This window comes from Loxodonta africana, chromosome 4 (genome assembly GCF_030014295.1).
Source record: "Loxodonta africana isolate mLoxAfr1 chromosome 4, mLoxAfr1.hap2, whole genome shotgun sequence".
In the NCBI taxonomy this organism is placed as follows: Eukaryota; Metazoa; Chordata; class Mammalia; order Proboscidea; family Elephantidae; genus Loxodonta; species Loxodonta africana.
Window position 1 is genome coordinate 116,310,789 of NC_087345.1, and position 13,420 is coordinate 116,324,208.

Genomic DNA, 13,420 nt, shown 5'->3' on the forward strand with positions numbered 1-13,420 from the left:
CCAAGGGGTAGTTGTGTTTATTCCAACTGTATTTGCTATAAAATTTATTTAAACATTACATGAATCAGTGAAATGAGTGTGAAAATAATGCTATGTGAATACTTAATACGAAGAGTCTTTAAAAATTTCTCTTGAATTAGAGAAGGATTACAAAAAATGTAATATCTATGTTTACATTTCTTTAGGAGCAATTTTAGGTTCTACCACCACACTGAATAAACCCGAGCTAGAAATTATAGATGATATGTTATAGATGTGTTTTATGCAAAAAGATGATGTTGTTAGTTACTACAGTGTTTCAACTTGGTAACTGTTATGGATTGAATTGTGTCTCCCCAAAATGTGTGTCAACTTGGCTAGGCTACGATTTTCAGTATTGTGTGGTTGTCCACCATTTTGTGATCTGTTGTGATTATCCTATGTGCTATAAATCCTAACCTCTATGATGTTAATGAGGCAGGATTAGAGGCAGTTATGTTGATGAGGTAGTACTCAGTCTACTGAATTAGGTTGTATCTTGAGTCAGTCTCTTTTGAGATATAAAAGAGAGACTCCAGCAGAGAGGAGGGGGACATCATACCACCAAGAAAGAAGTACTGGGAGTGGATCACTTCCTTTGGATCTGGAGCACCTGTGCTGAGAAACTCCTAGAACAGGGAAAGGTTGATGACAAGGACCTTCCCCCAGAGCCAACAGAGAGAGAAAGCCTTTCCCTGAAGCTGACACCCTTTTTTTTTTTTTAGCGTCCAAAACCATGAGAGAATAAATTTCTCTTTGTTAAAGCCGTCCACTTGTATTTTATATTATAATAGTACTAGGTAACTAAGACAGCGATCTTACGTATAATAGAACTAAACAGTTGCCTTTATATCTAACAGTTGAAAGATGATGGGGAATGCTAAACAGTGGACCCTTACTCAGATAAAGAGGTCTTAACCTTATATTAAAAGACTGAGGAATGAATGTTTGTTTATGTATTTTATCTTAAAATGCTTGTGGATTTTATCATTTTTAATGATTCTCTAACTGAGTTGTTTTATCAACTGACCAAGTACTGATCCAGATTGCATTGGTTTAGAGAATTTCTGTGATATATGATATGAGGAGTTTAGGGAGCCAGTGAAGGATTTAAAGTATTTAAAGAGGATTATTTTTTTGTAGGAATCTCCAGGGTGAATGAGATGGGTTCCTAATCAAAGAGAAGCATCACTGGAAATATATCTTATTTTATAAACTGTTTGGCTAAACTGTATTGTCATTTTGTGTATATTCAATAAGTATCTTTGAGGGAACAAGGACAGACAGGGAAATTTAATATTTAATGAATATTTTCTGTATACCAAGCATTAAGCTAAGTATCTACATTATCTCATAATGCCAATAGCAATCTGCTTTTTCACAGAAAGTTTAAGTAACAGGTTAAGTAGCTTTCTCAAGGTAATTCAACTAGTAAGTGGGTAAAGGTAATCCTTTTACTTTACTAAAGAATTTCATCAGTGTTCATTTTGTTCAGACATTTGTTTAGTTGCTGAGTAATAAAATCCCCTTTGAATTAAGTAAGACTTGATGAACGGTGATTCTTTCTTAAACCAAAGCCAAAACCAAACCTGTTGCCATCGAGTCGATTCCGACTCATAACGACCCTATAGGATAGAGTAGAACTGCCCCATATGGTTTCCAAGAAGCATCTGGTAGATTTGAACCACTGACCTTCTGGTTAGCAGCTGTAGCTCTTAAACACTATGCTACCAGGGTTTTCGATTCATTCTTAGTAGAAGTGAAATCAGCACAATTTTGGCAAAATACACACTCTAGCTTTTTTCCTTCTAAAAATTTTGTTTTATGTTTGTTTAACGCAGTTTGGGGACTGTCAGACCCTAATGTATTTAGAATGGGCAGTTGACCTCTTCCCTGCTGAAACCCTCTTCCTCCCTCCCCAGAAAAAGGCATAGTATAGCATACTTGCTATAGTGGGACAAAACTGAGGAAGATCCTGAACTAGTACCTTAAAATATGATATGCTGTTTTTAGTAGTTAAGCCACAGCCCTTAACTATATTTGGCTTTTGAATGACTTTATAAATCCTAGCAATACTTTACTTCAAATAAAGCAATTTTTAGATAAACAACATCTTTGATGCTTTGCATACAGAAATGCAACGTAATCAACCTGTTCTGCTCTTTTTAGTGGCCACTGTTTTAAGTTTCTTGCATATCCTTCTAGAAATAACCTGTGCGTATATAGGCATATAGAAACACTGGTGGCATAGTGGTTAAGTGCTAAGGCTGCTAACCAAATGGTTGGCAGTTTGAATCCGCCAGGCGCTCCTTGGAAACTCTGTGGGGCAGTTCTACTCGGTCCTATAGGGTCGCTATGAGTTGGAATCAACTCCACGGCACTGGGTTTGGTTTCTTTAATAAATATAAAAATATAGGCATATATTATATGCCTTGTAACATTTTTGTCATTTTTCCCCAAAGAATGCCATACACACTATCCTGTACTACATGACACATCTTGTAGGTTGTTCTGTATCAGTGCTAGAGAGCTGCTGCCTTCTTTAATTTAGCACTGTGTGTTGTGTGGCTTTAAGCAGCCCTGGTGGTGCAGTGGTTAAGAACTTGGCTGCTAACCGATAGGTTGGTGGTCGAAACCCACCAGCTGCTCTACAGGAGAAAGATGGGCAGTCTGCTTCCAGAAAGATTGCAGACTTAGAAACCCTACAGGGCAATTCTACTCTGTCCTATAGGATTGCTTTGAAACGGAATTGACTCGACAGCACACAACGACAATGTATGGCTTTATCATACTTTATTTAAAACCAGTTTTAAATTGTTGGATATTTATTGTTTCCCATATTTTTCTACTATATATGTCTTTTGCTGCTTATATATACCATTGCACACTTCTGAATGATACATTCCAAGAAACGTTGGCCTAAAGGTAGACATGATGCCACTGAGTTGATTCCGACTGATGGCCATTCCTTGTGCATTAGAGTGGAACTGTGCTCCATAGAGTTTTCAGTGGCTGATTTTTTGGAATTAGATTGCCAGGCCTTTCTTCCGAGGCACATCAGGGTAGACTCAAACCTCCAGCCTTTTGGTGAGTAGCTGAGTACCTTAACTCTTTGCATCCCTCAGGGACTATTTAAAGGTATAGTAATTTAAAAATTTGGTATATATTATCAAACTACTCTCTGTAGAGATTGTTGTAGTTTACACTCTCACCAACAAAGTGTGAGTGCCTTGTCAACAGTGTGTTTTTAAACCTTTTGACCCTTGCCAACATGAGCAAAAATGTAGTTTTAGCTTTCGTTTCTTAGTATGAATGGAGTTGACATCTTTTCATATGTTTAAAAGACATCGGTATTTCCATTTCAGTGAATTGTCTGTTCGTGCCCTTTGCCTGTTTTGCTTTTTTAAATTGTGCTTTAGGTGGAAGTTTACAGGGTAAATTAGTTTCTCATTCAAAAACTTATACACAAATTGTTTTGTGGCATTGGTTGCACTCCCCAAAATGTGACAGCACTTTCTCCCTTTCCACCCCAGGTTCTCCGTGTCCATTCCTACAGTTTTTTTCTCCCTTCCTGCCTCTCATCTTGCTTTTGGGCAGGAGTTACCCATTTGACCTCATGTATTTGATTGAACTAAGAAGCATGGTCTTTTTTTCTTTTCTATGGAATCATTTTAATTTTGTCTCTTTGACTAGAATAACTTTAAAAAAAAAAATTTTATTGTACTTTAAGTGAAAGTTTACAAATCAAGTCAGTCTATCATATGGAACCGTATATACAGCTTGCTATATACTCTTAGTTGCTCTCCCCCTAATGAGACAGCACACTCCTTTTCTCCACCCTGTATTCCCGTGTCCATTCAACCAGCTTCTGTACCCCCCCGGCCTTCACATCTCCACTCCAGACAGGAGCTGCACGCATAGTTTCATGTGTCTACTTGATCCAAGAAGCTCTCTCCTCATCAGTATCATTTTCTGTCTTACAGTCCAGTCTAATCCCTGTCTGAAGAGTTGGCCTTGGGAATAGTTCCTGTCTTGGGCTAACAGCAGGTCTGGGGACCATGACCTCCGGCATCCTTGTCGTCTCAGTCAGACCATTAAATCTGGTCTTGTTATGAGAATTTGAGGTCTGCATCCCACTGCTTTCCGAGAAGCACGTTCTTCATGTATGTTATTGTTTGTCCTATAGGCCTGTCTAAACTAATCTTTGAATTGTAGGTTTCAGGAGTGGCTTTGGTTCTGAGGTAGCAGGTTGTCCAGGGTCCATGATTTCAGGGGTCCTCCAATCTCTGTCACACCAGTAAGCCTGGGCTTTTTTTGTGAATTTGAATTTTGTTCTACATTTTTTTCCCGCTCTGCCCAGGACTTTCTATTATGATCCCTCTCATATGGTTGTTGGTGGTAGCCGGGTACCAAATAGTTCTTCTGGGCTCAGGCATGTGGTCCTTTACCCCTTCGGGCTAATATTTTCCTTGTGTCTTTGTTCCGGACAGGATGGTACCAATGAATGTATCTTAGATGGCCACTCACAGGCTTTTAAGATGCCAGATGTTACTTATCAAAGTAGGATGCAGAACATTTTCTTTGTGACCCTTTGCCTATTTTTCTGTTGTGTTATTGGAAACTCTAGTGGTGTAGTGGTTAAAAGCCATGGCCGCTAACCAAAAGGTCTGCAGTTCGAACCCACCAGGTGCTCCTTGGAAACCCTATGGGGCAGTTCTACTCCGTCCTTTAGAGTCACTGTGAGTCGGAATCGACTCTATGGCAATGGGCTTTTTTTTTTTTCCTTAATAATTTTTATTGTGCTTTAAGTGAAAGTTTACAAATCAAGTCAGTCTTTCACATAAAAACTCACATACACCTTACTACATATTCCCAGTTACTCTCCCCCCAATGAGGCAGCCCGCTCCCTCCTTCCAGTCTCTCTTTTCGTGACCATTTTGCCAGCTTTCAACCCCCTCTACCCTTTCATCTCCCTTCCAGACAGGAGATGCCAACATAGTCTCAAGGGTCCACCTGATACAAGTAGCTCACTCCTCATCAGCATCTCTCTCCAACCCATTGTCCAGTCCAATCCACGTCTGACAAGTTGGCTTCTGGAATGATTCCTGTCCTGGGTCTACAGAAGGTTTGGGGACCATGACCACCGGGGTCCTTCTAATCTCAGCCAGACCATTAAGTCTGGTCTTTGTATGAGAATTTGGGGTCTGTGTCCCACTGTTCTTCTGGCTCCTCAGGGGTTCTCTGTTGTGTTCCCTGTCAGGGCAGTCATCGGTTGTAGCCAGGTACCATCTATTTCTTCTGGTCTCAGAATGATGTAGTCACTGGTTCATGTAGTCCTTTCTGTCTCTTGGGCTCGTAATTACCTTGTGTCCTTGGTGTTCTTCATTCTCCTTTGATCCAGGTGGGTTGAGACTCACTGATGCATCTTAGATGGCCACTTGCTAGCGGTTAAGACCAGTGGGGTTTTTTTTTGGTTGTTGATTTTTTCTTATTGCTTTGTAAGGCTACCTTTAGAAATTGGGGAAATTAGCTCTTTGTGAAATATTTCGTAAATAGTTTTTATCAGTTTATTTATCTTTTGACTTTATCATTTTTTTTACCATGTAAGAAGTTATTATTTTTATGTAATTTTTAAGCTTTTCTTACCCTCCACTTATATTGCCTACGCAGCAAATGATTAGTACCATGCTTCATAAATCCAAAATTGAATGACAATATAACTAGAAAAAGAGAAAAAATAATTATAGTTTTGGATACTCTACTTTTAGAAAATTTCATGGATCACCTAAGCAACAATATTGTCAAATATTATAATACCAAAAGTAAGATTGTAGGTCAAAAAGGAAACGAGATTCCGTAGGTCACCTAATTCAACCATAGCAAAAGACTGTACTGGGTGTTGTAATAAAGGACAGGTAAGGGAAGCTGGGAAGTAGTTGCCTCACTGTTTTGGTCTTAAGCTTCCTGACCACTTGTCAGTCCAGTCTGAGGTTTCACACTTTCCATTCTGTGTCTAAAGCAAGTCCCAGGAATTTAGCCCTCTTTCTTCTTCATTTCCTTCTTATTTATTTATTTTCAAATCCTTATGGTTTAGTACCTACAAGATTGCCTATGAAATAAGATAGTGTCCCCATCCAGGCCCTTTCATTGTCCCAAAGTTGGAAACATAAAACTCTAAAGGATGATGGTTTATTGCTGATCACCATCTGTGTCCAGGTAAGGAAGAAGACTAATACGGGGAAGTTAGAAAATACAACGAAATATCACTAAGTTGTTATATTAATGGGCTGTATTTCTGGCTTCCCTTGTGGAGATGGTAAGAAGGTAAGCTAGGTTTTTTACCTTCTGATTTTATTTTTGCTCTTCTTCCTCTCTCCTGCCCATGAATTCCCTTTTTCTTATGAACCCATGTTTACTGAAGATAATACTGACTCCTTCCTCCATGCTAACATAACTTTAACTTCTTTGTAGATCTAGTCAAAGCAGAACAGCAAGTGTACCTTGTTCCAGGTGTGTTCTGTGAGCTTACCCGGACCCATCCCTATCTCTTTCCCTTTTGACTCAGGGAATAGATAGCTGTCTTTTTTTCCCTGCATAGTTAATCTTTCTCCCTGTTTTTTTTTTTTTTTTTTTTTTGCTGATATCAAAATTTAGTTCATGTTTTTGATATTTATGTTTCATTTCTTGTGTTTTAGGTAAAATTCGGTAATACCACCTTTAAAACAGATGTGTATCATAAGTCGCTTAACCCTCAGTGGAACTCGGAATGGTTTAAATTTGAGGTAAGTTTTTAAATGTCTGCATTAAAAAAAAAAATTGTTATTTTGGTGAAAATATACACAACGAACATACATCTATTCAGCAGTTTCCACGTGTACAATTCAGTGCCATTGATGACCTTCTTCAGGTTGTGCATCCGTTCTTGTTATTGTTTTGCAAATTTTTCTACCACCATTAATATAAACTTAAAGCTCTGTAAGATTCTCCTCTAACCTTTCATGTTGAAATTATCAATATGATCACATACAGATAATTTAAAAGAGCTCAGTACTCCAGGCAGACATTCTTTATTAATTAAGCTATTGTTTGTTTTAAAGATGACTTCAGGGGATAGTTTCAATTCAAAGTTTAAAGATTATCTCAGAGAAATAGTTTCAGGGGTCATCCAGCCTCAGTATCTCCAGAAAGTCTAGATTCCCTGAGAATTTCAAAATCTGGTCTACATTTTCACCCCTTTTGATCAGGTTCTTCTATAAATGTCAGCCTTTTTTTTTTAGTGTATATGGATTGACCCTTTTTTCCCCTGGAATGATGTGACTACCTTTTATTTCAAGAACAGTAAACATTTTAAAGTTCTGAGAAGGTCTTAATAATTTATAATATTTTATGATTTGAAATTCGTGATTTAATCTATTAAATATGTTTAATTACTTCATTGCAGTTAATTCCTAAATTTATCCATGCTGATTATTCACATTATTTGCTATCCATATATATCGTGAACTATTTTCAGTCACTTAGTTGGCATAGAGCTCTATAATATTAGAGATACGTAGGCATACCATGAGATAGGTGATAGTACTCATAGATGAATGTATTTGTAGTTGATATACATGGTATTATTAATGCAGCTAGAAATTGGAGAGAGGTCTTTGGAGGATGATTCATGACTTGGTTTAGAACTCCTCTTATTAAATGTATAAATAACATACAGTAAAACCTGTGAAAGTCAGAACCTGTGTAAAGCAGGAACTTGTCGGAGAAGAAAAACTCAAATATTTTCCATTAAAACAAGTGATAGAAAAGTGGTGAGATTGCATCTTGTCAATGATATGGCAGCCAAAGTAGGGAAAAATCTTTTTCTGCATTATTCTTCATTGTAGTTCCTGTGTTTAACACATTGCCTGCACATGTTAGGTACTTGATAACAAGTGACTAAAGTAGGAAGAGGCTAGACATTTATTTTAATGTAAATTTTTTTTTCTTACAGGTAATGTTAGTTTTACTTACAGTTTTATTCTCTGAAATTGCCCTTAGAAATTCTGGCATCATTGGGAGTCATTAACATTCTTATAATCTCTTTAGATAATGTGTGGGCTCTTTTATGACATTCCTTAAACATTTTTGATTGATACCATATATATAAAAAAACAAAAAAACCCACTGCTGTTGAGTTGATTCCGACTCATAGAGACCCTATAGGACAGAGTAGAACTGCCCCACAGGGTTTTCAAGGAGCGCCTCATGGATTCGAACTGGCGACCTTTTGTGTAGCAGCTGAACTCTTAACTACTATGCCACCAGGGTTTCTAATATATATAAAAAAATAGAGAGAGAGAGTAGTAAAATACAGGGTAATGCGTAGAAATAGGAGTTAAAACCTTTTTATGTCTGTTAATCACCCTACCTTTTTGCCTAGAGGTAAACTACTTTTTTTTTTCTTCAGAAATATGGAATCTCTGTAGAAAGAGAAATTACAACCTTTTTGTGTTTTAATCCCTCTACCTATGTGCTTGGAGATCAGCTTATAAGGTTATTTTTCAGAAATAAGTAATTTTCATTTGGTGTACATACACATTAATGGATATGAGAAATTTTAAGTTATAAGATTTAATTTTAAGGTATACTTTTAGGTGGATGATGAAGATTTACAGGATGAACCTCTGCAGATCACAGTCCTTGACCATGACACTTACAGTGCAAATGATGCCATTGGTAAAGTGTACATTGATATTGATCCTTTATTGTATAGCGAAGCAGCCACAGTCATCTCAGGATGGTTTCCAATTTATGACACTATACATGGTAAGGAATGATATTACAAAAAAATAAATCATAATTTTTATAATTTCTCCTTAAAAATTTTTGTGCTACATGTTGGTGGTCTCAATAATTTTTAAGATTGTAAAGGGGTCTTGCAACCAAAAAGTTTGAACACTGCTAGCCTTAAAGTATAAGGTCTCATGAGATTAGCAGATGGGCTCATTCTTAACTGGTAGATGCTTTTTTCTTCAGTTTTGCACTTTGCTCCTGTTTTACATTTTTGACCTGGCAGTTCCCTGGTTAATAGTTTATAAGAAAGTAAGATGTTTGCGGAGGTTTACCTAGAAGTATACTTATTGTTATGTTATTTACATTCTAGTTATTATTTAGTATTTGTAATGGCAGAATAAATTGAAAAACAGATGTACTTAAGTAAATTAGGGACTGTATAGATCATAGTGTTGGGGGAAAAGGCATGTTTTCAGAAAAGTCTGAATGGCATATGGACCTGTGCATAGTATCTTATGAATTGTAAAATTTAAGTAATGAAACATGGTAGGATGATGCTACATTTGTTTAAAAACAAAAAAATTGCATATGTGTGCTGTCATTGGAGAAATTGGCAGGATATCTGATAAAATGTTTATCCTTGGATAGTTTCATTTTTGGACCGTAATTATTTTTCTTGGTTTTTTTTTTCATGTTTTCTATAACGTACATGTATAATCTTTATAATCAGGAAGTAAAATACAGTCAAATGTTATATTATCAATAAAAGAAGTCCCTGAAGAATTAATTTGGGTTTGGATTAAAGGCAGTAGCTGCATGAATGAATGAATTTTCCAAACATTTTATATTAAGTATGATGGGGCAATGATTAAGTACTTGACTGCTAACCAAAGAATCGGCTGTTTGAACCCACCATTGGCGCCACAGGAGAAAAGACCTGGTGATCTGCTCCCGTAAAGATTACAGCGTAGGAAACCCCATGGTGCAGTTCCCCTCTGTCCTATAAGGTTACTATGAGTTGGAATCGACTCAAAGGCACACAACAACAACACAGTTCAATGTGTTTATGGGCCCTTTGTTAAGAACATTATTATTAGTTCAGTGAATGAATTAACAGGTCAGCTTTCTTAGAAGGTCTTCCCTTATAAGTGTGAATTTGATGTGAAGTCAGGATAGTCAGGTGAAAATATGTAGTAAATGTTTAGAGATGGGTCAGGGTCATTCTTATGTATGAGTGCACGCTTTGAATATGCATATTCTGGGAATTTTGTAGCTTCATTTATGTTCATTGAAATGAATAAAACTTCTTTTTTTTTAGATCACATTTTTGCATTAGTTGTTAGGAGAGTAGACTCTGGAATCCTAACAATCTGACTTTAAACCCAGACTGTGCCATTTACTGTTTATCATAATAAACAAAGCTACACAATACATGAACTGCACACACTACTTAACTTTTACTTAAACAGGTATGATAACTCTACAGAAATCAGCTAACTGGGTTGATGTGAGCATTATGAGATACTACACGTAAAGCATTCACAACCTTATCTCTATCTCAACCTATCACTTAAAATGCCCAACAAATATCATCACCATCGATTTAAATGGGACTGCTTTCCCATTAGTCCAGAATCAGATTAAGTTGAGACTTGTGGTAAAATGAAAATTATTCAATCTCTAATATACAGAGGTCTGCTTCATAAAATGTAATGAAGTAACAGACTGCTTAGAATGAAACTAGGAAACAAAGTTAGCATTACTAGTGTGCTTGATAGATTATTTTTAAAATCAGTAATTGGTATTTATTTGCTTGATTATTTCGTTGTCTGTTATTTTCCTAAGGTAGAAACTTGTTTTTTCCTTTTGAATCTATAGGTATTCGTGGGGAAATCAATGTAGTTGTCAAAGTAGACCTCTTTAATGATTTAAACCGATTTAGGCAGTCATCATGTGGAGTCAAATTCTTTTGTAGTAAGTAAATATGTTTTATTACTCCATTTAACAGGAAATTAAATAATTGCTAAATGTGGGAATCAAAGACTGATAGAATAGCTGTAATACTTTGGTTTAAATGTCAAAGAGAAAATTGTTAATTTTGCAGAAGCTATTTAGCTATGGGGAATGTTTATCTGATATGAAAAATAAATTGTATCTAATTTTTACAAGGTCATAGAAATTTTAATTAGAAAAATCTAGTGATATTTTGCTCTTAATATGGGACACTGAAAGAAGCAGAGCACTATAGCTAAGCACCATGCTGCTTTCCAAAAACCACATAGGCGTCTATAGTTATGGAGCCCTGAGAATGAAATGTGGATGTGAATTGGGCAAATCTATGCAACTCATAGCCAGCGAGATTAGTAGGGTGGAAAACCCCCAAATTGTTGAGTTAGCTTCAAGGCCTCAAGATTGTTTTAAAAAAAAAACCAAAAACCTGAGGTTGAACAGGAGTTATTGGAATAGGTGAATAGGTGACTATTCCCTTAATAGCCCAGCAGTATCCTGAGTGTCTTTTTTAAGAGGCTAGGTTGGTAAAGGTATTTTCAGATTCTTCACTTTTTGGATCTGATCAGATTTATTTAAATCCAGTGACATTTGCTGCTCTATGTATTAAATGAATCTATTAAGTATTACAGTAAGTACTGAACCAGTTAGCCTAATGAGCAAGAATCATTAGAAACTGCAGAGCTGTATGACAGGACTCCTCAGGTTATGTTGAATGTGAAGGGTGTGATTTAGGCTGCAGTATGTAGTATACAGAAGAACTTCTGCAAAGGGCTTTGAATAATTAAAGATTTTTCTATTTGTTATCTGCCTTCTACGTCTTTATATAATAATCATCTAGCTGACTTTAGTCTTGATTTTTAAAATTTCATATTGAATGCTATCTAATGTAGTCTATAATTGTTTCCTAAATTATAAAAATATAGTTTATATTTACTATGCTTACATGAGAAAGATGAAAGACCTCATGAAAGAAAATGATTATTTCTAAGAATAGAGTGGATCTTAGAAGATTGTTTGAGTGGCAGTATTATGATTATCATTACACTGAGATTATCACAGTAATGGATGTTCTTGTATTACACAGCCAAAAAAGTAAGACCTTAGATGTACATTTAAGTAAAAAATTGAATTTGAACTTGTGATACACAGAAGCATGATAGTTAATTTATTTTAACAGCAACATCTATTCCAAAGTGCTATAAAGCTGTGATAATTCATGGATTTGTAGAAGAACTTGTGGTCAATGAGGACCCGGAATATCAATGGATTGATCGAATTCGCACACCAAGGGCATCAAATGAGGCCAGGCAGAGACTCATTTCTTTAATGTCAGGTATTTTTAAAAAATAACTTCATTACGATTATTTAATACTTTTAAAACATTTGTAAGTATTTACATTGATACAATTTTAATATCTTTTTGTTTAGAGTAATGTTTCCCTGTGTTTTGTGGAACTCTTTTCCAATTTGTGTTAATAAGTACACCATGAAATAGGACTTTAATGTATCTGGGAAGTGAATGTCTCTTTTTCTTGGTGATTTTAATGATAAAAGCTCTTGAGTGGTTCTGCAGTTAATCACTTTTTAACTTTGTTTAACTCAGTGCTTCTTAAACTTAACAGAACACAGCACACCTTTTATTTGTGCATATAGAAAGTACCTGGTAAGTATTTTGGAGCCCTGGTGGCACAGTGGTTAAGAGCTACTGCTGCTAACCAAAAGGCTGGCAGTTCAAATTCACCAGCTGCTCTTTGGAAACCCTGTGGGGCAGTTCTACTCTGTCCTATAGGGTTGCAATGAGTCGGAATCGACTCGACAGTAACGGGTGTTTTTTTTTCTTTTCTTCATAAGTATTTGCTAAGTGAATGCAGCATCTCCCAGATTACCTTTCTGCCAAATACCAGTTTTGGAAACGTTGATTTTGAAATTATGTGGAGAGATGAGTTTTAGTGCATAATATATATTGTCACAAGAAAATGGCTTGATAGATGCTATGAATGATATTAAGTGGCATTTAAGAACCAAGATTCTCTTTTGTAGTCATTTTTTTTTTAATGGTATTTTTAATTAATATTATATGTTAGTTTCAGAATATTATTACTATTTATTTCACATTAAAGTTGTAGTGATTCCTTTATAAATGGGATTTGTTTACTTTCTATTTTTTTCTTATCCATATTTTTAAAAAATATATTTTGTGATCTTTAGTTATATTGGTCTCTTTATTTTATTTGGTGTCCCTGGATGGGTGCAAATGGTTGAAGTGCTCGACTGCTAACCACAAGGTTGGAGGTTTGAGTCTGCCAGAGGACCTCAGAAGAAAGGCTTGGCAATCCACTTCTGAGAAATCAGGCATTGGAAATCCTTTGGAGCACAGTTCTACTTTGACACACCTGGGGTTGCCATGAGCCAGAATTGACTCAATGAAAACTGGTCGGTTATTTTATTAAAGCTGTGCAAGTTGGTATGAAACTGTGAAAACTCCTTGTAAAGTATATAAAATTCTTATAGAAATATAATTTTTATGTTTATATATGTTAATGAAATATAAAACCTTCAAAATCCACATTAAATGGACTAGTCATTAATTTTTATGAAATACACTTAACATGAACATAAT

General features: G+C 35.9%; 1 protein-coding gene across 6 annotated transcripts in view; it reads left to right on the plus strand.

Moving 5' to 3' along the window:
- Positions 1-13,420, plus strand: part of C2CD5 (C2 calcium dependent domain containing 5) — a 99,070-nt gene that overhangs the window by 3,511 nt on the left and 82,139 nt on the right. For 5 of the 6 annotated variants that reach the window (XM_064284490.1, XM_010595368.3, XM_064284488.1 and 2 more), the window contains exons 3-6: positions 6,714-6,800; positions 8,652-8,823; positions 10,669-10,764; positions 11,978-12,133. In XM_064284490.1, coding sequence (XP_064140560.1) covers positions 6,714-6,800; positions 8,652-8,823; positions 10,669-10,764; positions 11,978-12,133 — 511 coding nt within the window. The other variant, XM_064284489.1, reaches the window with a different exon arrangement.